Raw genomic sequence first — 25,808 nt, forward strand, 5'->3', positions numbered from 1 at the left:
ACCATTGGACTGTAGAACCTCTGTAATGGATGGATAGCTGGAACACTATAAGTTTCAGTGATTTGATCAGAGGTTTCAGAGCCAGGATCAGATGACAAACTTGAATCCTGGTCTTCTTGATTCTTAGGGCAATTCTACCTTTCTCACTAATATAATAAGAATCATAGCTGTTGAATTCATAGTGCATATATAAATTAGTTATGCCATCCATGATTGACAATTAGCACGCAAAAGCAGAATGAAGAAGATCATCTATGAACTTAATGTCAGAAAAGAAGTGGAACCAGATACAGAGCAAGAAAAAAGGATAGGAGAGCTAAAATGTTGCATCACTACTGAGTTGATATGAAAAGACATAAAGGGATAGGACTTTGGACATTTTGGGCAGACTTTCTAAGGAAGATTTGCAGGACAAGAATTGCACAGGAACAGAAAGCCCAGATAGATTGAGATTTGCACCTTTGGAGTGGGACTGACTTCAGAGAAGGTACAAATCCATTTGAAACATAAAGTAATTAAATTCAATAGTTGTTTTTTTTAGTCCTCATCCTCTTTGATCTTCCTGTAGTATTTTTTTCCCTGTGAACAAAACTTTTTATAAATACTCTTGGTGTCTTGAAAATACAACACTCTCCCAGTTCCATTGACTTTTTTGAATTGAATGAACAGAAAATTAGTAAATCTCCAGGTTCACATCACAGAGATATTAAGAACTTCATAGGTAACATCAGTGTTCCAGATACCTTATAGTTCACAGATGCCTTCTTGCAAAGCCAATATGTTAATATAGGGAGTACTCAAGTTTAATAGTTAGGAGTGAGGTAAGGGAAATCCAGGAGTTTATTATATAATTTTAATTTCTACACAAAAAAAGGAAAAAACAATTCATTATATTGCTAGCAAGGCATTAAGAGGAACAGTTTACTTGTACTATTATTTTTCATGCTACCGGATAGCAAATGATTCATTGTTTGTAAAAGCTCCATGAGGCAAAATCTGACTTAATCACTGCTTAACCCTCTCAAAAATCAGCAAGAAAAGCAATCTCTAAGAATATGGAAATTGGTCATTTTACTATAATTTATTATATGAAATAACAAAAGGCTATGTTTGTATGTATGTAAACATGATTTCTCCAGAAAGAGGATTTCTTCTCATAGAGATAATTGGTACAAAGAAAAAACTAGAATTTCCAGACAACCTCAGAGGAGAAAGAAAAATCCGTAAGTCCAAGTAATACTAAGAAATGTGTTGAAAAATGAATACAAATATTACCATCTTATTTTGCTCAAAAATTTGAATCTTTCCTCCAATTATAGCATCTTAGTCTTTTACAATGATAGGTAAAATCATAGCCTGGTTTAGTAACTAACTACCTTGCAGGTTTTAGAAACGGAAGACTGGGTTTCAATTGCCCCTTTGATATATATTAGCTATGTGTCTGTGCGCCTTTACTCTTACATTTCAGTCCCTCCTTCAGCTAACTCCCTACGATTATGATAATAGAAAGGTTCCTACACTGATGAAATCACAGATTTTTAATATACTGATGTATTAATAAATTATAAAATTGATGATTACATAAGGATAAAAGTAAAATTAAGGATCATGGATGACTCTAAACCAAGAATAAAAGTCCCAAATTAGGGGAAACTTTGTTCAAATCTCTTTGAAATGACAAGAATAATAACTGGAGACTGTGGCGTTTGTCACTTTCTTCATCTCTTTTATTGTCAATGTCACATGATCTGGCACTAGAAGAATGTTTTGTTCACCCACTTTCTTTGTGTATATAATTCATCTCCTCTGGGATACTGTAAGCTCCATTCCCTGAGGATATTGCCAATTCCTTGGACATAGTCTATCATATCACTAGATTATTTAATTCTTATGCTTTCAGTGTTACCCTTACTCAAGGCTATGATGTAATAGAGAAATGAGGTATAATGGAAAGAGAACAGGACTTCAAGTCAGGAGAGCTAGGTTCAAATCTTCATTCTAATATTTAGTGAGAGCTGTCATCCTACACAGTGCCTTAAACCTTTTTTATCATTAATAAAACTGGATAATATTTGCACTAGCTACTCTGTAAGATTGTTATATAGAAAGCACTTTGCAAAATTTAAAGAGCAATAAAAATGTGAGTAATGCTTATGATTTTTCTTAATGCTTATGATTGATTATTCTTAAAGAAGAACTCTGACTAGAAGAGTTCGCTGTAATAGTTAAGTTATGTAGTTGAATCATGCCTACTTGTCACATGGCAATTTATAATATACTTATACCTGACAATACATTTTTTACTGGCAGTTAATAAATACTTTTTGAAATTAATTCACAAACCTCACTTACATTGACTTTGAATACAAACCAATTTTTAGTCAAGGAAAGACTTGTTATTCTCTGATAACATCTAATCTGACTTTGTATTTTAAGACATTACTCAATGTCTTTACTCAAAATGCTATTTTTTCCTTTACCAGATTAACCTGACTTCAAACTCTGTTGTATGAACCTTTTCTACAATTTGCATCATTGCTCTCATTGACTTTACTACTTCTGCTGGATAAATCCACAAAGTTCCTCCTCTTTTCAAAGGATTATTTTCTCTAAGTACATTGTTGCCAGAAAACTAAGGATATACAACTAAGTTACAAATAAGATTATTATTGCAATGTTCCATTGCACAGAGAAAATGAAGAGATGTCCAAAAATATTAGAAAAAATGGATGCCTAAAAACTGGAAAGAATGATGATGGTCAAAGACTGAGTAAACTAATTAAGGGAGATGCATGCCCCATTGGGATAATGTGAAACAAGAAGCAAATGTTTAAACTGAATTTTCAGTTAAGCTGAAAAATATTTTTAAAAAAACAAGGGACTTTCATTCATTAACTCTCCCAGCAAGCATTATTAAGAATTATTAAAAATCTATGTGAGGGGACAATTGGGTGGCTCAGTGGATTGAGATCCAGGCCTAGAGACGGGGATCCTAGGTTCAAATCTGGCCTCAGACACTTCCCAGCTGGGTGACCCTGTGCAAGTCACTTGACCCCCTTTGCCTAGTCCTTACCACTCTTCTGGCTTGGAACCAATACATTTGACTCCAAGACAGAAGGTAAGGGTTTTAAAAAGAATCTATGTGTCAGGCACTGTGCTAGATGCTAGGAATACAAAGATAAAAACTGGAATAGTTTCTGACTTCAAGAAGCTGATGTTTGAATAGAAGGAAACAATATGAACGCAGATAAACAAATACAAAATAGTTTCCAAGGTGCAGACCCTGAAGATGAGGATAGGAATAACAATAGGCCTGATGTAAGAAGTGGAACTTGAACTATGCCTTGCAAGAACTAGTCATTTAAAGCTGAAGTGGTGTTCAAAAAGAGTACCTGCACCCCAAGCTGGTAAGACACCCTGTCCAAGGGCAAGGAAGGGAAAGAATTAATGATGGAAATGGAGAATATCAAGTGGCTAGTTTGGCTGGGACATAGAGTGCCTGAAGGATGATAATGTTCAAAAGTCTGAAATGTGGGAATAGAGGAAGACTGTACAGGCTAAAATGCCATATTGATACATTCACATCTTAACCTAGAAACAAGAAGAAACCCAAAGGAACTTCTTAGCAGATATCAGAGTTAGACTTTAGGAATATCAATTGGGCATCTGTGTGGAGGAGGATTAGAAAGATAGGCAGAATGCAGGTAGACAAATGAGGATGAAGCTACAGTAGAGGTGTGAAAGAGAGGCTAGAAAAAGAGATGGTGTTGAAGTAGAATTGACAAAATATGTTAACTTACTGGATATGAGAAAGAAGGAAAAATAAAGAATGATTTCAGAATTGAAAGCCTGGGTGACTAGAAGCATGGGAACACCCATATGTAAATATGAGCATATACATATATGTCTATATATACATATAGATATAAATAAATATTTTCTGTGTATGTGCATACATAAATATAAAGTTATATTTATATGTATATATACATAAATACACATAGTCAAATCCACAAATTTTACAGATTAGGAAACTAAAGTACATAGCAATTAAAGGGGACTTTCCCAAAGTTGTGTAACTACTACTACTAATAAAAGACAATGGAAACATGGTTTCCAATTTCCTAGTTCAGTGATCTTTCCACTATAGGTAGATAAATGTTAAGGAAGCATTCCTACTATGATTAATGAGAGAAATGAGGAAAGTTATTGATTTTTGAAAATTGGTCAAAGAAGATATTTAATCATTTTTTAAAAACTTGACAAATTGGTGAAAGTGTAAGCTTAATAAACATTACTTTAATATCAAATAATACTGTCTTTGTTCTGTAATTTTGCTTTTTTCATGCTTTTCTTCCTTATGTATTACATTTAAGCCAATGAATCTTCTACTAATTCATTTTATTAATCACAGATATTATGGTGATCAGGGAACCAAAATTATAGAGACCAAATTCTTCATTTTTTTTCCCTTAGATGTGTTAGAGCATCTATTCTCACTAATTATTTTTTTTAGATTTGGGTTATCTTAAAATCTAATCCCAATATTTATTGGGAACTACTACAGCATAAGTCACTCTATAATAATAAAGAGAACACTTTAAAAAAAACAGATTTATCTGTGTCAGGTTGCTGGAATACTATAACTACTTTGAATTAATGAGCTAATTAAAAAAGCATAATTTGCTAGCAATTTATTCTTCTTTACCAGGATGGCTTATAAGCCAAAACTTGTCTAAAAGCATCTTGGCAGCGAAGGACCAATACTGACTCAGTATTCAATCAATGAATAAGATCACACAACTACAGAACCTCGTCAGTGAATCAGTATGCATTTATTAAATGCCTACTATGTGCCAGGCAATGTGCTCAAGGTAGGGGATATAAATAAAACAAAATTAAACAAAACAAAAACACTCCTTGCTCTCGAGGAGGGAACATGTAATGTTCTCATAAGGGAAACAACATGTAAATAATAATATACCAAGAGGAGAAATTTGAAATAATCAATAGAAGAAAAAGACTAGAGACAGATGGGTGGGTCAGTGGATAGAGTGCCAGATCTTGAGTCAGGCTTCAAATCTCCCTCAGAAATTTGCTAGCTGATTGACCCTGGTCAAGTCACCTAATCCCAGGTGCTTAGCCCTTACTATGTACTTTTGTCTTGGAACCAATACTTTTGTCATTTCTGAGACAGAAGGTAAGAGTTTATTTAAAAAGAAAAAGACCAGAATTAAGGGGAATTCAGAAAGGGTTTTTGTAGATGGTAGGATTTTAATTGAGATTTGAATAAATCCAGGAAAGCTAGGAGATAGAGATGAGGGAAAGCAATCGAGATGTGGGGAAAAGCCAGTGAAAATTATCAGAATCAGAAGACAAAGAATCTTATCTGAGGAACAACAAGTAGCCCAGTATGACTGAATGAGAATTGGTGTGTATGTGTGTGAGTATGGAAAAAGAAGGCTGGAAAAGCAGAGTAGGTAATGAAGGACTTTGCAGGCCAAACTAAAGCTGTTATATTTAATCCTGGAGGTGATAGGGAGTCATTGGAATTTACTAAATATGGAGGTGATATGGAGGTGACTTTGATATCAAGGTAAAGAATAGTTAGGAATGGAGAGATAATTGTGTCAGGGAGACTAAATAATGGGCAACTGCATGAATATAAGCATCAGGTGATGAAAGCCTGAACCAGGGTGGTGATAGAATCAGAGAAGAGAAGGGGATCAATTCAAGAAGCTAAAATTGACAAGCTTTGCAACTGATGAAGTAAAGGAAGATGATGAGATATAGTGATGATATTTTAATGCTTCATTAATGATGATGATATAGCAATAATATTTTAATTCTTGACAATTGATGACATCACAACACCAAATGAAATAATAAAGATAAGGAAAGAAGACCCAGTACAGAACCTTGGAGATATCCATAGCTGGTAGATAAAGATCCAGGAAAGAAGACTGAGATGGAGGAAATAGGCAGGTGGCAGAATCAGAAGAGAGCAGTATCACAAAAACCTAGAAGGAAGAGAATATCCAGAAGAGAGTGACAGTGTCAGAGGATACAGAGAGGTTAAGAAGGATGAATAATTTTAAAGGGCCATTAGGTATAGCAATTAAGAGATGATAAGCAAATGTGGAGAGAGAAGTTTTGGTTAAGTAAGATGGGAAGCCAGACAATAGATAATTTTTTTTAATTGCCTTCTATCTTAGAATTAATTCTAAGTATTGGTTCCAAGGCAGAAGAGCAGTAAGGGTTAGGCAATCAGGGTAAAGTAGGTTGCGTGGAATCAAACAGCTAGGAAGTATCTAAGGCCAGATTTGAATCTAGAAACTCCTGTCTCCAAGTCTAGTTCTCATTTTCTGAGCCCCCTCACTGCTCTCAAACAATACATCATTTATAGAAGTAGAGAAAAGGAAAGAGAGGCATCTATTGTTGAAATCCTTGAGTTTAGACACAAAAGGAAGAGAGATACCAAAAGACAGATAGCATGGATGAATTGTGAAAATTTTTTGAGATTAAGGATGACAAGAACATGTTTATTAAACAGCAGAGAAGCAGCTATTAGACAGATAAATATTGAAGATAAGTAAGAAAACAGTGAAGATTGAGGGAGCAGTCTGCTTGAGAAGGTTGAATGCAGTGGTTTCCCTTGTATTTGTAGAAGGTTTACCTTTGGAAAAAAGGTCCACCTCATTGGATGAGACAATGGAGAAAGAGGAACTAGTCGCAGAAGGTATTAAGATTAGGTGAGATGAGGACAATGGGAGAAGGATAAAGTAAGGTTAAGAGTTGTCTTGTAGCATTAAGAACCAACTGAAAATTAAAATATGAACAAATAGCCAAAAAGTTTTCAACTTTTCTCCTCTACTCTCCCTGCATTTCTTTGAACCTTCCTCTCAATGATCTCTAACTAAACAGAGTTTCTGAAAACATAGTACTTGAAATTGAAGCTATTGCCTTAGATATGGTCTGATCATAACAGAGCACAATGCAACAATCTTTTCTTGTTTTGTGTTGTAAACTTCTCCTAATGAAGCACACATATGAGATTTTTCTTTGTTTATAATTGATTTTATTGACATAATTTGGCTTTTTACTTTACATCATTTTTTTTTACCCTTGTACTTCGGTGTATTGTCTCATAGGTGGAAGAGTGGTAAGGGTGGGCAATGGGGGTCGAGTGACTTGCCCAGGGTCACACAGCTGGTAAGTGGCTGAGGCCGGGTTTGAACCTAGGACCTCCTGTCTCTAGGCCTGACTCTCACTCCACTGAGCTACCCAGCTGCCCCTACATCATTTTTGCAATAGCCACCAGCACCATACTGAATTTTCCCAAGAGACAAAGAAAAAGAAATAAGGGTCAAGATGGCTGACAATGGAAACAAGATTTTGTTCTGCCATATCCCCAACCTTCTTCTATGTAGGATCATATATGTTCATCATTTCTTCTCCAGGAAGGACCTTCACAAATTCTTTCATTCATGATAGTTCATTTATAGTGTTGTAGCCATTATGTATATTATTCTTTTCTGTCTACTTATCTCTCTACATTGATTAATTCAAGTCTTCTCATATGTCTCTGAATTACATATATATATATATATATAAATTCTTGTGCATGATAACATATTCATAACCCATAGCAATTTTAAGCATTTCTCCATTTCATGGACATCCACTTTGTTCCTCTTGCCCTTTGCAGTGATGAAATTCAATGCTTTGTATTTAAATTCAGTGATAACAGAGCCTAAAGGTCACAGAAAACTTTCTGAAAAGCTAATATGCTTATGTAGGAAGTATTTAAACTTCATATAATTAGTTCTAAGGAATAGGAAAACTATGATATTTTCAATATATTATTTTTATCTATGTAGAAATCAGATCAATTTCTTTCTAAATAGCAGGAAAACACAAAAATAAGCTACACTTCACTTATACTGTTGCCTTAATCACATTTTAAATCCTCATAGAAACACATATGAATAATTTAAGAGGTATCATTGCCATGAATTCAAATTTGTGGGAGAAGCTTGAAAAACAGGGCATTCCATGATAAATGATTCATTATTTGCCAAAAACTCCAAGAGGCCAAAAGCTAACCTCTGACTCTCCCAATTTTCCCCCAATGCCAGGCAAGAAAAATAAATATTCTTTAAGATTAAGGAAATATATACATTTTTCAGAACTTTTTATATAAAAATGACAAAAGACATGGTTATAGTTATAACTTTTTTCAGTTTATTTCCTTTTATTCTTACTACTTTGCCTTCTTAGAAGAGAGAACATTTCTTGTCCTAAGGTTGAGGCACCAGGAAAAAAACTAGAAGTGTCAGAATCACTTTAGAATGGCTTACCAGCTTCAAAGAAGGTGAAATCTGTGAATTCCAGTCAAACTAAAAAATGTGGTCAGACGAAAATAATTGCCAATATCACTGATCCTTCCATCTTATTTTACCCAGTAATTTGAACCTCCTCTGCTACTTTATCAGCCTAATCTTTTACTAGCAATATTACCAAGATTATAAGAAGCTTGGCTTATTGGATATAGAGTGTTAGATTTAAAATAAGAAGATTGGTTTTAAATCATATCTCAAATCCCTAGTAGTTATGTGTAGTCCTCAACAATTACTGCCACATAAGGCACCATTTTGAATATTTTAAATATATGTTGAATGTCTGTTTCTGTTCATGATTTTGTTGAGGACATATTAAGAGTAGTAGAAATTCTAGGTCAAATATACAATTAGTCACTTTTATTAGAGTTCTAATTGAAATCTAGAATGGTTGAACCACTGCACCACAGTGCACCAGAATGACAGTTTTTCAAGAGTCCATCCAACATTTTCTGTCTCCATTTTTTTTCCATCTTTGCCAACTTGCATGGAGTAAGGTAATGTGTAGGAATTATTTTCATGTCCATTTCTTATTATTAGAGATCTGGATCTAGTTTCATTTATGATATGCAAAGACTTTTGGTGTTCAGTATATACTCTTGAATTTTTTTATATTATTAATTTATTTTATTTATTTATATTAACCCAAGTATAGAATGGATAGATATATAGAGAGATAAATCTAGATAACATATTAGATATAGATATATATAATTAAATGTAGACCAACAATTACACATATTATTCAACCCATGACTCTATGTTGTTGTGACTACTTTTTTTGAAACCTGAATCTTATCTAAGACATTAGCAATCATTACCAGCTTGGGGTTATTTGAAAATTTTATAGTATGCCATTTATTCAAGAATGAAAAAGATATACAACTAGCACAGGTTTCCATATGCTCAGGAACACTCCACAATAGAGAGTATGAAAAGCTTCAGAGGAGTCAAGAATATAAGGATTGTCAAATGGCCTTTGAATTTAGCAATCACACAACAGACAGACATTTATATGCCTGCTATGAGATGGGCACTTTGCTCAAAGGTACTAAGGATACAAAGACCAAAGGAAAATAGCTTTTGTTTTTGAGGAGCTCATGTTTCATCTGGGGAAATAAAGTGTAGACATAAAGTCTATTAAAATATTTAAATATAAATAAATAGGATATTTTATAGGTAAAGGGAATAGCAGTTAGGGTTGTACAGAAAAGACCTCACACATGTAGGAAGTTACTTTTGAGCTAACTCTTGAAACAACCTGGGGATTTTAAGAAGAAAGCATGAAAAGGGAATATATTCCAGGCATGAAGGATATCTTGTACAAAATTATGGAAATGGGTGATGGAATGCCATTTGTGATAAATGACAAGAAGAATATTTTGGCTAGACAATAGAGGTTTTATAATAAACAGCAAGTTTGATATGCCATAAAACAGACATTTGTTGTTGTTGTTATTGTTGTTGAAGGATGCTTCTTTAGGTGCATGAGAACATAACTAGGTCACATAAAATTTCAACTCCCTTCTCCATGCCTTTAGGTAGACAGTCCACGATTTCTGGAATACATTCATTCCTTAGCTTCCTACAAAATCTGCCAAAATATTGCCTCTTCCAGGAAGTCTATAATCACTTGTGCCTCCTCTCCTATTTGCATTTCATCTACTTTTCATTTATTCTTTTATATACTTAATGTGTTTCCCTCATTAAGACAGCAAGCTCCTAGAAGCACTGCATGGGTCTTTATAGACCCACTTTTCAGTTGTGTCTGACTCTCTCACCCCATTTGGAGTTTTCTGGATAAAGATACTGAAGTGGCTTGCCATTTGTTACTCCATCTCATTTTATAGATGAGGAAACTGAGGCAAATAGGGTAAATGACAGGCCTAGGGTTACACATATTTTCTGAAGCCAGATATGAACTCAGGAAGATGATTTTTCCTGATTCCAGGACTGGCACAATACCATTTCACAACACCAAGTTGTCTGAAAGCAAATTAAAGAAGAATAAAAAGGCATTAGAAAGAAGATGGAATTCATTATTGTGCCCTTAAGATTTTAATATTCATTATATTTATGATAATTTTTCTACTGGTTTTATTAGGAATAAAAATGTAATATTACTAATTTCTTAAACCATTTCTATGATATTTGTAGTAAATATGATGATTTCCTTTGACTTAATTAGCTCCTAGAGAATCTCATCTCTTCTGTACACTAACAAATAAACCTCAATAGTTAAACGGAAGTTGATTTCTAAGCAAAATTCAAAAAAGAAATCTTACCTGTTGAAATTGATTAATAACTTTTTTGTAAATAAGTATATTCTTTTGTAATAATATCTTTCCAAGAAAGAAAAAGAAAGGTAATATAAATACAGAAAAGATATATTTTTGGCTTGCAGATGCTGCCTTATGTACATGAGTTGGTAAATATGCTGAAAATTTATAATAAAGGAAAGTATATGTTTAGTTAAATGAAGCTTTTTTATGGCCACTGGTGGTGTAACATTTTAATTAAAAAACTACGGACACAGCGGTAATTACAACCCTCAGGAAAGACCTAATCTTATTAGTGCTATCTGTGTAGTGTAATTGCTGCCAAGACATCTGTGAATACCCACAGCATCACTGCTGAAGGTCAAAGTACACCTTCAGCCTTGATATGGAAGATGAAAGGAGAACAAAACAGGTGCCAAGCACTGGTGAGAGTGGAGGGATGATATGCCAGTTCCTTCTGAAAGGTAAAGATCTTATAGATTTCCTTCTTGAACAAAGAAATTTAATTCTGGATAAATCCCGTTTTTCATTTTTTAAAGAACAAGAGACTTTTATTTCTCAAAATCCATGTGTATCTATCCATCTATCCACATGTAAGCAGGATAAAATGATATACAATGTAAATTTTTTCTAATCTTCTTGATTAAAAAACAATTAAATTCTAGTGGCTAATGACATTTATTTTAATTTACAAGCATGATAAGGACCTTTATAGAACTAGTTCTTTTTATAGCTTTTTTCTACACACTATTATATGAAAATATCTGCATGATATTTATTTCAAAATTAAACTTATTTAAGAATAATTTATGAAAACAAAAATCTGGCTTTAAATAAAATTATATGTTTATATCTTTGTTGTTGCTGTTGTTGTTATTCAGTAATTTCAATATTGTCTGACAATGACCCCATATGGCATTTTCTTGACAAAGAGAGTGTAGTGTATTGCCGTTTCCTTCTCCAGGTCATTTTACAGATGAGGAAATTGAGGCATACAGGAAAAGTTACTTGTCCAGAGTCACACACGTACTAAGTGTTTAAGGTCATATTTTTGAACTCAGGAAAATGAGTCTTCACACACTATCCACTGAGCCACCTAGATGTCCCTTTTGTCTTTCTTATTATCATGATAAATATAGATGATATCATATACCTAAATATGAAAGTCAATCTTCTTTCATTTTACAAAAGAAAAGAGTAAAGCCTAAGGAGTTTTAGAGACTAACCCAAGATTATAAAGGAAATAAATATCAGTATCTGAATTGAATTCTAAGTCACCTAAGACGGGGTTCTTAACCTTCTTCCTTGGAATTTAGTTTCCTTGACAATTCCAAATATCTTGAAAAATGATAATTAGTTTTTATATATTTAGTTTTCTTTGTAATCTCATGCATTATATTTTACGTATTTAATAAGCATTATTCAGAGAACACATTTCATCTAATGTAAGGAGTTCAAGATGTGTTCCCTTTCTTCCTTGGACTACTGCAACCTTCCTCCATATCTCAAAACCCAGCTTACAGAGCAAGTCATCACTGCCAAAGAGTTGGTAGATCATTTTTTAACCTTAAGTCATAGAAATTAGAAACAAATTTCTTACTCGTGGATCTGAAACCCTATGTAGACTAGAGTAACCTAAACTGGATTTTTAACTGTCCTCCTTAATTTCATTATTTCTGTTCCTCTCAAGCAAATTTCCTTCATTCATCTGTTCTCTATTTGTTTCACTTGTACCCTTGAGTGTTCTTCCTAACACTCCTGATGCATAAACTAGTCTAAAACTATTATCGAATTTTCTCCCTTACCAGTTTAAGGGATTCCCCTGAAATCCTTTTGTCAGATATAATTAAAGATTGTTTCCTTATTGTCTTCTGGGCTTCTTGCAAGTTATATTTCTAAAGCTTCCTTTAAAATGGTGTTTTTGTTGTTTTAAGACAAATTACGTGTTATTTCTTTGATTTTATCCAAAACTAAACTGGCTCTTTTTCTCATATTCAAGCTGGAATTTAATTTCTGGTTCCTATCCTAACTTAGATATAAAGGTTTTGTAGAAGAAAGTCCTTATTTGCCAATTAAACACAAAACTGATTTCTAAAATATAATCTGATTTTCTTAGACTTAAGAATTATTTTTTATTGATTTTTGTGTTATTTTACTAAGCTTAAAAAGACCAAATTATTTTGAAATGTGATCTGCCACTCAAATATAAAAAATTGGAATCTTCATCTTATTAAAATATTAAATATTACGCAATATTTTTAAAAAGATACTTGTTATGACACATTGGTAAGAAATGATTATGTCACTATTCTAAAATGCAATGAAAAAACAGTATCATCATTAGTTACTAACCTCAAACTGCCAAAATTAGTCAGTGCAGTTTATGTGAAACTAGGATTTTTTAAAATTCGAATGGAAATGAGAATATTTATTGAATAAGTGTACAGTCCCATATAGCTACAAGTAGAGTCTAAACAAAGTAACTAACCCTTGAATTAAAAAAATCATATCTGTTGTATGCAACACAATAAAAAGTAGCATTATATTCCAACATGTGATGGACCACTGGAAAAAGTGCTAATGCAATTTAAAAAGGCAAAGTCTATTATTTTCCTATTTTTGTATATAGTTTAGATAATATTAGAATTATTTTTGAATACTTGATGGAATTTGATTGTAAATCCATTTGGTCTTTTTTTCTTTTGTTAGTTATGGGGAAGAATATCAGTTTCCAGGATCTGGATTGGGTGATGAATTTTGGTAGCATGAAACTTGAAGAAGGAGAGGTCATAGGTGGTGGTAATAGTGGGGATGTTATAAAGGTAGCAATGGGGGACCAAGAAAAATTCTGAATTCTCTACTTTGTTTTAATAACTAAACAATAAATTCCCTGGACCTTTCAGTCACTTACATGGCTATAAAGATATGATTATTATAGAATATAATTTCCAGAAGCCTGTCTATTTTCTTTTCATACTTTTATCATAGATACTGTTATATATTCTCTGAGCCTCTCTATAATTAGTGAGTACACATAAATTAACAATGCCAGGAAATAGCATATTGTGTCCTGAAAAATGCATAAACTGGATGAAAAAACCTATGAATGATGAGATGTTTAGTGGGTTTATATATACATCCCAAATGTTTGGGATCATGTGGGTCAATAAAGCATGTAGTTGTCCTCTGTTGCTCTAGATTTTGGTTCTATAAGTACTAAGAACAAAATATTTACATAATAAGTTTTCATACTTATGCAGAAGAATAGGTATGTGATGTGGTAAGTAATCAAAAAATTGTCCTTTTTGATTAACTTGTACAGAAATAGACTCGAGAACATTCAATGAAAAAATGAATGGATGAATGTATATAATATACTCCTCATAAGAATGGCAGGCTGACAAGGAAACCTGAGGAGAGCAGAAATATATTTAGCTATATTAGGGTAAAAGTAAAATTAGAGAAAGGATAGAATGACTTATGATAACAATAAGAAAAACAGAGAAGGCAGAGTTGCTCAATGTTTATTTTAATTCTGTTTTCTCTGCCAAGAATGATCCTTTGACCGGAAAGGACACACCAACAATGACTAATCTGAAGTTAAACCAAAATCCTGAATGAGTTCCCATTACAAGACCCAGATGAATTAAAACTTGGTTATTGAAAGAACAGACAAATAACATCAGTGATTGTGCAAGAGTCGATATACCAAAAGACTTGAGTAGAGTAACTATGCCAATATTCAATAAACTGATTTCTTGTGAAATTCTGGAATTTTTTGTTAAAGAGATGGTTAGTAAAAATCTTGAAATTAATCAGTGATAACAAAATATCCATTAATAACTAGTCATGGCAAACTATCATAATTTTCTATTTTGGCAGGTATATTAAACTGATGAAATGTATCTAGATTGCAGCAAATGCTTTGAAAAGTCTTTTAAGTTATTCTAATGGATAAGATGGAGAGAGGTGGACTAGATAATACTACAATTATTCAGATTTAAAGATGGCTTTAATGTTTGTATTTAGGGAATTGTAATGAATGTTTTGATATCAGCTTGGAAAAAAGTCTTTAGTACAGATCAAACCTCAGAGATAGGGGTTTAGCATAGTACTATTTTATATTATCAGTGACCTGGATAAAGACATAGGGGGTGTGCTTATTAAAACCTATACATAACACAAGCCTAGGAGGAATATTTAAAAATAGATGGCAGGAAAGGTTAGATGTGATCTTTAAAAAAACTAATTGAGGCCAAATCTCAGAAAAATACAATTTAGTACAAGTAGTCTTATACTTGGCTTTAAAAAAATTAACTTTAGATACACACATGACTAGACAACAATTTGTATTTAAAGAAATCTAGAGATTTTAATGGATTGTGGATTTGAAATGAGTAAACAATAAGATATAGCAAGCAAAGAAGCTAAATTCAGTCTTGGGCTATTTTAAAGGCATAATTCTAAAGTTATAGAGAGAGTAATATTCTTCTCATTGGGCCATATTTTATAAAAGATATAGAGTTCTACCACTAAAATAAAGAAGAACTGGATTCAAGTGCTACTTCTTATACGAGTTGTGTAGTAATTGGCAAGTCACTTACCTTCTTAGGTTCTCTGTCTTTAAAATGAGAATAGCACCTATTGTACCTACTTCAAAAGTGAAAAGCTCCAATGAATACTATATAAATATACTCTTTTACAAATGTTAAAATGTTATAAAATGTCAGTTATCAATATGATGGACAGAATACAGAAGACAAAGAATACAGAATGCAAAAGAAGAATACAGAATAAGTGGTGAAAAACTTTTTAGATTCTAGCCATATAGACCTGACTGAAGGAATTGTGGGTGTTTAGAGAAGGGAACCTTTAGGAGGAACATGACAGATGTATTTGTGTGTTTAAAGGGCTGTCATATGGAAAAGGGATTCAAGTAGTTCAGTTTATACTGTAGGACAAAAATAGGAACAATTGGTAGAAATTTTAGAGAAGCAGATTTAAGCTTGATGTAAAGAAAAACATTCTAGCCATTGTAGGTAGGTAGGTAGGTAGGTAGATAGATAGATAGATAGATAGATAGATAGATAGATAGATAGATAGATAGATAGATAGATAGACACAAAAGTGGAAAGTGTCTGCCTCTTATTCAAGGTTTTCATGCAAAGCTTGGACAACCCATATGTCATAAAGGAATTTCTCATTCACATTTGGTTGGACTAGAAAGCTTCTGAGGTACCCTTCCAAATGCAAGTTTCTATTCTACTTTTCCAAATCTGAAAGTTAGAATAGTTTTCTGTACTAATATTTGAATATGCATGTGGCTGATTTACTCTAAATTGAAACAAAATCATGATGTTCTCCTTTGAAGAAGTTACTTAGAAGGGTTTATGAAACATTCAAATTTCCCTCTTTTTTCCTCTTCATTCAATTTCTCTTGGCAACTTCTGTCATGGTAGGGTTAAAGTTCACTTCTCAGGATAATACAAAGAAAGTACCACGTGAAAAAAATTGTTTTCTTTCATATCTTAACTGAAAAAGGAATAGTTGCTAAATATACAAATATTTAAATAATCAACAAAGAAAATTATTCAGCACAGTATTATAGTGCTATGAACAAATAAAAGTACTGAATTATCTGTTCCCATGTCAACAAAATTTCTGAAGATAAATGAGTACTTTTTCCCCATATTTTTCTATATCTCCTCTCATTTCATGACATTAATTTTTGTGGTTCTAACAACTAAGGTTCATTTTCCCCCCCTTTTATTACTGCACTGTACATATACTATCATAATTTGCAGTTGGTCAGTTTGCATGAGATATGAAACAAATAACTTGGGTTTTTGACATGTTTTTTCTGCTAAAGTCTCCCAAAATTCACAACCATAAGTTTCCACAAATTTTAATATCAAAATATCTCTTCATTAAAAACACTTAAAAGAAAAACCGTAAACAAGGGAGGCAATTATTATAATATTAGAATACAGTCAATCTGCATATATGCCTGAGACCAAAGTCAGCATATGACATAATAAATATATCAAAATTAGTCTGTGAAGATTCCATAAATAAAGCTTGGGAAATAGGGAGAACTTTACATCTTTATTTCGGTGTGATTGTTTCCTTTAAAATACCATGTATTTATTTTATACATTTAAAAACATTATTCCAGAACAGATCCACAGGCTTTACCAGACTGCCAAAGCAATCTATGACACAAAAACGTTTAAGAACCTCTGTTAAGGGCAGCTGGGTAGCTCAGTGGAGTGAGAGTCAGGCCTAGAGACAGGAGGTCCTAGGTTCAGACCCGGCCTCAGCCACTTCCCAGCTGTGTGACCCTGGGCAAGTCACTTGACCCCCATTGCCCACCCTTACCAATCTTCCACCTATGAGAAAATACACCGAAGTACAAGGGTTTAAAAAAAAAAAAAAAGAACCTCTGTCAAAAAAATGTGGTAAATTTCTTGCCACCACCCTCAACTTTTCCTCAACATTGCCCCAAGATTTTCATTAAATTGTTGAATAGAATCTAAATTAAGAGAGACTAAGTGACATTGTTTCTTCATTTTTCCTGTTTACTACCTAAAAATTAATAAAATATACATTGATAATTGCTGTTATTCATAGTACTCTTTAAAAAATTTAACTCTTATTCTATCTTATTGTTTACAAGTTAGAAGAGCAATAATGACTAGGCAGTGGGGGTTAAGTGACTTGGCCAGAATCACACAGCTAGAAAGTATCTAAGGCTAAATTTGAACCCAGGACCACCTACCTCTAGGGCTGGCTCTCGGTCCACTGAACCACCTAGCTGACTCCTATATAACACTCTTAGGGTTTTCAAAATCTTTAATATTCTTCATTTAAGTTGAACCTCAAGGGAACCCTGTGAGTTAGATATTATTAACCTCATTAGGCAGAAGATATGGTCAGAGAACTTAAGATTTCTTTCCTGAATTCACACAGGTACTAAATTTCAAAAGCAAGACTGACCCCAAGTCCTCTGCAGAACTACTGTATCTTCCCAAATGATTTGCCTATAATAAAGCTTTTATTGACTCAATTAAAAGGTAGTGAAAAGAGCTTTGGAGTTGGAGTCAGAGGACCTGAGTTTGAATTATGTTACTATTGTATCTATTGAGCTGCACATTCTTTAATAAAGATGTTTAATTGGCTTTGTCTGCCCTAAAATGCAGAAATCATAGGATCAATGATTTAAAGCTGAAGGAGTCATCTACTTAACACCCTCGTTTTGCAGAGGAACAGAGGCATAGGGAAAATAACTGACTTGCCCAGGATGATCCAAGTAGTAAGTGGCAAAAGCTAGAGTTGAACCCAAGATTGCTGACTTCCCATGTGCTTTCCTCCTTTTATTCCTGCCTGAATTTTACATGTAGGCTTTGATTAGAATGCTAACATTTAAAATTTCAACTTAACTTTTTGTCAGTTTCATCTTGAAACCTTTTTTTTCTGATCCCACTTAAGGACTTCTGAAATCTTTCATAAGACTACAAAATTTGGTACATAATCTCAGAGCAGAGGAGTTTGCCTCACTTCCACTATGGGATCTTCTCCCCACCCCCTTGTTAAAAGAGAGACTTTTGCTGGCCTTTCCCATTCTTTTTCTAGTCAAGAGTTCTCTCTTCTTCCAGCTGTCCTTTACAAAAGCCTCTGCCAGTGAGGCCCCCTAGTGTCTTGCTGCTGAGAGTTATGAAATTATTTTCTACCAATCTCTAAGAGAAGTAAAAGCATCCAATCACTTCTGCTCTTTGAGTTGCATAGCCTAATCTATATATTAAAATTGAGGTTTAATTAACTAACTAATTAACCTAGTCTTAGAACTAGGTTATCTTAATAATTTATGGGAACTTTTTTTTTAGTTCCAGTTGGAAAGTTTAAAAAAATGTAGCATCCTTAGAACAAAACTACAAAATTAAGCAAGAGGTTAAACAAAAATAAAGTGATCTTATTGCAACACTATTATAATACAATCTGCATATATTCAGGAACTCTGTTTTTGATTTCCTTTGTAATGCTGCAAAGTATCTAAAATCACTTTCTTCATAGTGTGGGCACTTAATAGATATTACTAACAATGTGACACAATTTACTACATATTGTAATGAACATTAGTCCTTATCCAGACAATCATGAACATTTTTAATTAGTCAACAAGTATTTTCTCCAAATTAAATATCTACTGTTTGATAGACATTGTACTATGCCCTAAGGGTACAAAGATAAATATGAAGCAATCCTTTCCCTTAGGGAATACACCCACTAAACATCCTCTAATTTTAAATTGTTTTTTTTTACCTTAAGACTCTGATATTCATCCAATTTAATTCATAGAAATACTTATTAAGCACCTCTTATGTACACAGAAAACTATGCTATAGAATGGAGAAAATCCTGAGGGAGTGCATGGTCTGGTAAAGAGAGATTAAACAGGGGAAAATAACTATGATAAAAAAGTACATATATCCCTTGGAAATATGGGAAATGGATTTATGTGAACCTCAGAAATAAAAAGTAAATAGAGACTTTTTTTTCATATCCTAGTATGAATCCAACATTTTTTCTTTATATAAGGTAGGCACACAGATGACCTCCTCCCTTTACATACAGAGACTTAATCTTTTCCCCTGAACTCCAGACTTACATCTTTAGAAATTATAAATATGTCAAATATTATTCTATGTATCTTCCACAAATTATGAGAAAAACGAAAATATTTACAGCTAAAGTCAGCTTTAGAGATCATGAAGTCCAATCCCTTAAGTCATTTATCTGAAAGTCCTTTTATAACCTAAAATTCATTAAGTTCCCAAATGAATTAATGAACCTGATGCTGACATCAATTACCTGAGTTCAATGAATTGTACCTCCTGGCTAAGAGGTATGGTGAATAAACTGCTGGGCTTGGTGTCAGGAAGAGCTGAGTTCAAATTTACTACCTATGTGACTTTGGATAAGTCACTTAATCATTTTTTTACCTCCATTTCCTCAACTTTAAAATGAGGATAATAACTTTTACCTCTCCTACTTCCCAGTGTTTTTGTGAGTGTCAAATAATCTAATATTTGTCATATAGTAGACAGTTTCTAAATGGTAGCTGTTATTAATATTGTTATATTATTAACCTTTGAATTATTAACTTTTCCATTTATCTCACAGCTCTCCTTTTTCTACTCAATTGACTGTCAACTATTATTCGTGCTACATCCAATATATCCTTCATATTCATCCTAGTCTCTCGTCACACCATAAGATTACCTTATATCAAGCTTTCATCTACGACTAGACCATTCTAATAGCCTTCTATCTTCTTCCTGACTCGTCTTTTCCAATTCATCATTTAAACAATTGAAAATAGTATGCCAGATTCATAAACCTATGAATATGTCCCTTTTCTGCTCAAGACACTTCAGTGGATACTTATTTTCTCTAGGACAAAATACAAATTCCCTAGTCACACATTTAATGCCCTCCACCACGTGGCTCTATCAGCTTTTTTTTTCAGCTTTACTCTTCTCCATTTGCTTTATATTTAAGTCAAACCGAACTATTAGCTGCTTTCCAGTTTGAATATGAAAACTTCTGCTAGCCTGGAGGTTATCATCCATGCCTTGAATGTAATTCTTTCCTTCAAAACTTAACCCAGGTAACATCCGTATCTCTTTAGCAGACTGTAAGCTTACTATGGATAAGGAGTGTGCTATTTTTCATATTTGAAAAGTATGTTTATTTGAATTAATATAATATGACATAAAAATGAACTTTAAAAGATGAGTTGGAGTTTAGCAGGGAAAAATGGAGTAGGAAGATTATGGAGTTGCCAGAATTATGAGCATATGGTGCACAGAAAGATATGCTCTTTGGGATACCCAAGGCAATAGTGCCCATCTCTGAGAATTGTATGAGAAAAAGTTGGAAAAGTAGATTGGCATCAGATTACAGATATCATTGAATACCAATGAAAAAAACTTGAACTAAACTTGAAAGACTCTGAAGGTGTTTCAGAAAGGCAGAAAATCAATAGATTATAAACAAGCAATTATTGTTAAAGCTTTGTTATTGAGACATGGTTTGGAAGTGGATAGAACATAACAGTAAATCAAATATGATTTCTTTTATGCTTTACTTTAAATATTTTTGGACCAGATCAGTTATTTCATTTGTATAGGAAACTGAAATGTGAAAATCCTCACTTAATGGTGGATTACAACCTGTTCACAACTATGGTTTTAAGAGAGCCTGGGGCAGTGAGGCATTAAATGATTTGCCCAGGGTTATATAACCATTAAGTGGCAGAGGCAAAGCTGAAATCTAAGTAGTCTTAACTCTAAGGCCAGCTTTTTCTACACTCTTGTCAGGCAGCATCTTCCAATGGTCACTTATAAAATTGGTGTTCTATGAAATAAATAGTAAAACATAAGCATTTTGAGGGCAGTTGTGGTTTTTTCTTTATTTCCTTTTCCATGAAGTCTTGCAACCTAAGTTGACTCACTGTCACTCATGCCCACTCCCATATCCAAACTTGTGCCACATCCTATTGATTTTACCTTTGTAACTTTTCTCATATATACCACCTTCTTGCCCCTAACACTTCCATCACGTCCAGCCTGGACTATAGCAAAAACCTAGTGGTTTATCTCTTTGTTGCAAATTTCTCTGCACTCCAGTTGATTCTCTACTCTTCTATCAAATTAATCTTCCTAAAGTGAAGTTCTGATCATGCCATATACATCCTCCTTCCCCACTCTAGTGTACCCCTATCTTTTCCAGGGTCTAATATAAAATTGATTTCTCCTTTACAACATGGCCCTCTCCTCCCTTTCTGGTAATTTTCTACACAACTTAAATCCTTCTCCCCCATAAACTCTTCCATCTGGTGACACTGGCCTCTTTGCTGTACCTGGAACGAGCAAATACATCTAGGACCTCCAGGCATTTTCTCTAGCTATCCCATGCCTGTGATGATCTCCTTTATCATCTCTAACGTCTGGTTTTCTTCAAATTTTAACTAAAATGCCATCTTCTACGGGAAGTCTTTCCCAATCCCTCTTCATTCTAATGCCTTGACTGTATTCCATATAGAACTTGTTTGTACATAGTTACTTTCATATTGTCTCCTCCATTAGCATATGGATTCTTAGAAGGCAGGAATGTTTTTGGCCTTTCTCTATGTACCTGGCACATAGTAGGAGCTTAATAAATGCTCACTCTCTGGATAAAAGCTTAATAAGCTACTATAGAATGGAGTTGAAAAATGATTATTTGACTAGCTTTTATTACCAATCTATATGACATTGTATTTTATTAGTCATTGCCAAGTTGGGTCAGTGTGAGATAAAGCTCGTTACTTTAGTTTCAGGGTCATCTACCTCCTATAATGAGAGAATTGCCCTCACAAGGTTTTTTAAAAAATCAGTTAACCAGAAATGATGACAAAACATTTTATAATTATGTCTCCCTTCCCTTATGACAAGCAGTTGGAGGTGTCCTCCCCACACACCCCAAATAAATAAATTATACACAGATGAGTTTACTGTTTAGTAAAATTTAGGGAAATGGGAATCAGTGTCACAAGTTCTAGTCCTTTAAAGAAAAAGTCAAATAATGAAAAAGATTGAGGCCTCCCCTCCCCCTTCTCCCATTTGACAGGATTTTATTCAAGAGAGATACCAAGAAATGAGCTGTCCACAAGATGCAAATGTTAAGTGACAAAATGTTACTTTTGGAGGAGTCTCTGGATTGAATAATCCCAACCAACACATAGGAAAGACTTTTAAGTTTCCTACACGGAGATACAGGCAGAGAATGCAATTGTACAGAAAACAGGTGGTTTAAGAAGTTCTGATTTGTTTTCCATTAAATATGGGGGGGGGACTATTCTATAGAACTAGCAGAATGAGTTTTGTTTTGCTAGTTTTGAAAGATGAAGAGAAAAGGAAGAATCAGGGGCATAACACTTCCTTCCCCCAGGGGGGTAATATTAGAAACCTAAATTACCCTGATTATCCTGGTCCCTATATGCCATTAGTATGAACTGGGATTCAAAAGTCTTGATTGATGACTATTTGAGATTAAGAGCTTCGCCTGTCATCGGGCAAGTATAGTTAATAGAAAATGACTATTTCAATACAATCTATTGCAGATTGCATTTATAAAGAAATGAATTGGAAAGGGGAAGGTTGGTGGGAGATGGTTAGGTTTGCCTATGCCCCTCCTTACTGCAGGGTATTCTACAGATCCACACATTTTTCTCTCACTTCTTCCCGGAGTTACATTATCCCTCGAGCTATTGAGCCAGACTAACTCTCCTTTTTATCCTAGCTCTTTCTTCCTTCACACTTTTTCAGTGTATAAATAGAAAGGGGAGGAAGATGGGCAGCCAGGTGCATGTCTACCACGGCTGGGTATCTCCACAATTTCTGTGAGCCCCAAGATGTGATTGACTTCTCCTTCCCCCGAAACCTCTCTCTTCTCTTTGTCCCCCAACCTTGTCTTGAGTTTGTCACACAGTTCTTGGTTTTGCGAACAACAAAGAATCAAGTGCCAAGCGGGTGAGAGATCCACATGTCACAGTCCAGTCTTGAACTTTCCTCTCTCAATCTACCAGGGTCGGTGCCCATGCAGTCTCCCCCATAGTCTTCTGTGATTTAGGGAATGCAGCACCACCCTCCCCCCAGATTTGCTGTCGAGTCAAAGTTTTCGGCATCTCTGCTACTTGTTCCAACCTTGCTCACTCTCTCTATATCTGACTCTCTTTTTCTGTATCTCTGACTCTGTTTCTCTCTGTGTCTCTTGCTCTCGCTTTTAGACCCAGGTACACACACAGGCACACTCACATACACACACGCCCCCCAGCCTGTGCCTCCTTCCCATCTTCTCTGGAGGGGAACCTCCACCCGCGAGTGAGAGCGCTGTACCTCTATGTCCACGGGATCCTTGCTTAGGACTGGGGCCATGGCAGTAGCTCAGAGACAATCCTCCCCCTCCCTTCAGTCCACGTTCACCCCTCCTGGAAAGCAGCGGCGTCTTCGCCTCCGAAAAGCGAGTGGCAGGAAGACCGAGAGGGCAGGAGAAGAAGGAGGAGGCGGAGCAGTAACCCCAACTGCGACGCCCCCCGTGGGCGGTGCTGCGTGCCCGAACTCCTTGGCTCGCTCGCTGGGCTAGCTTGTGACTCGCTCGCTCTCTCAGGTCTTTGCTCTCTCCTATCTCCCAAGAACAGCAATCTCACAGCTGTCCAGAATGCCCTCCGAGCCTTAAAAAGCAGAGGTATTGGAGGAGGGGTTAGCCTGCCCCCATCCCGCCCCTCCATTCGCGACCCGAGGTCAGCAGGACCTCCTGCATCTAGGGACCGCCCGCAGGCTGTTTGCCTTCTGCTGGCTGGTCAAAGCTCTAGGAGGGAGAGGGAGCTCCAGAGAGGAGCAAAGCTGGGAGGGAAAGTACTTGAAAGCTGGGAAAGGCGGAGGTAAGTAGGCGGTGGCAGCCAGGTACTGAGGATTCGGACACCCTTCAGGGAATTCTCATGTGTTCAAGTAACCACGTTTGCCCTCTTCTCCCCTTCCACTCTGAAGTCATGGGTCATACGATGGGCTCACAATCCTTTGCATCTTCAGTGATTCCTCAGAAATACAGGAGGAGATCTTTAATTCATTACTTTAATCAAACAGACATTTGCAGGGTGGCTGTTGCTTGCAAGACATTCTCTTCTGAGACAATTGTGATGCAGTAGAAAAAAGACTGGATTTGGGATCCGAAAACATGGGTTCTATTTCTGGTTCTTAAGCTTTCTGGTAGCTGTGTAATTGGGCAAGTCATTTACCTTCCTCAACCTCATTAATAACCATTCATTAGATGCCTACTATGTGCCAGGCACCGAGATAGGTACTGAGAATATAGAGATTTAGGTAATCCCTGACCTCAAGGAATTTACATTCTTTGTGGGATGAGGGGTGGAACTACATAGGACCAGTATACAGTCCAGACGATCCATTCAGTCTGGAGATCTTACTTGAAAGTAATAGGACCCAAAACTTAATCCTCAAAGATCTGACTAAACAAAGGAACTCAGAGTTTCCTTCCAGTCTCTGAATTACTCTGCCACCACCTGCAAATGGAATCTCAGAATTAGAAGGAAAATTTCTAAAGTAAAACTTGGGCTCATGACTAAGGCTTCTCCAAAAAAGATTCAAGAGAAATTCTGGGAAAAGCATTCGTTATATATCTGGTTTTCATCGCTTTTGCCCAGTGGTGCTTGACTTCATGACCCCATTTGATATTTTCTTGGCAAATATTCTAGAGTGCTTTGCCAGTTCCTTCTCCAGCTAATTATACAGATGAGAAAATGGAGGCAAATAGTGTTAAGTGACTTGCCCAGAGTCACAAAGCTAGTAAGTGGCTGGGACTAGATTTGAATTCAAGAAGAGTTTTCCTGACTGCAAGTTCAGCATTCTATCCACTGGCCGATTATAAGTCCAAGGAAAGGTATCTGGCATATGATAACTGTTTATTTCCTTCATAACAAAATAAATGATTAAATCACAAGAGATGCTTTAAGGCTTAGTTAAAAGATGATTCTCTTTCACCTTTGACTTTGTGCCTAGACAAATGTGGTTGTTATTCTTTCCTTTTCAAAGAGCTTTACAAGGTGATATCTTTATTTCCCTTTGAGTTGGATTTAAGTGAGATAGTGTTGTATAAAGTCTTCAACTTTACTCTCTCATAAAGTCTTTAAAGTCCAATGGCAGAATGAATGTCAAGACAACTAGACATGGTCCCAGATGCAGAGGATAACCTTGGTGTCTTCCATGTCTGACCAAGTTCTAAGTGCTCTGCAGCACCTGCTTCAGTTACTGTTAGAGCTGTTGAAACAATTTGTTCTCATTCACCCATGGTGGGGATAGGGAGCCTTCACATTTATCCTCCTTAATTCACCAATGGGTTTGAGGTCCATCAATTACCTTCAACTTGGTTTAGACCATTTGTGAGATGGTTTTGCTGGGGTGTAGCTGCTGTGCATGCTATAACTTCTTGGGACTAAATGGTAAGAGTCCGGTGAAAGGTAGACACCAAAGGTGCATAAGCAGTCCTTGAAAAGGTTCAGCAAGCCCTTAAA

General features: G+C 35.0%; 1 protein-coding gene across 1 annotated transcript in view; it reads right to left on the bottom strand.

The window, feature by feature from the left end:
- The window catches only part of DPYD (dihydropyrimidine dehydrogenase), a 974,103-nt gene extending 950,208 nt beyond the window's left edge, over positions 1–23,895 (bottom strand). Inside the window, exon 1 of the mRNA XM_044672105.1 lies at positions 23,617–23,895. Within this exon, the coding sequence (XP_044528040.1) occupies positions 23,617–23,655 (39 nt within the window). The 5' untranslated portion in view covers positions 23,656–23,895. The remainder of the gene's footprint in view (positions 1–23,616) is intronic.
- Positions 23,896–25,808: the final 1,913 nt, after the last annotated feature.

This window comes from Gracilinanus agilis, chromosome 4 (assembly GCF_016433145.1).
Source record: "Gracilinanus agilis isolate LMUSP501 chromosome 4, AgileGrace, whole genome shotgun sequence".
Taxonomy (NCBI): Eukaryota; Metazoa; Chordata; class Mammalia; order Didelphimorphia; family Didelphidae; genus Gracilinanus; species Gracilinanus agilis.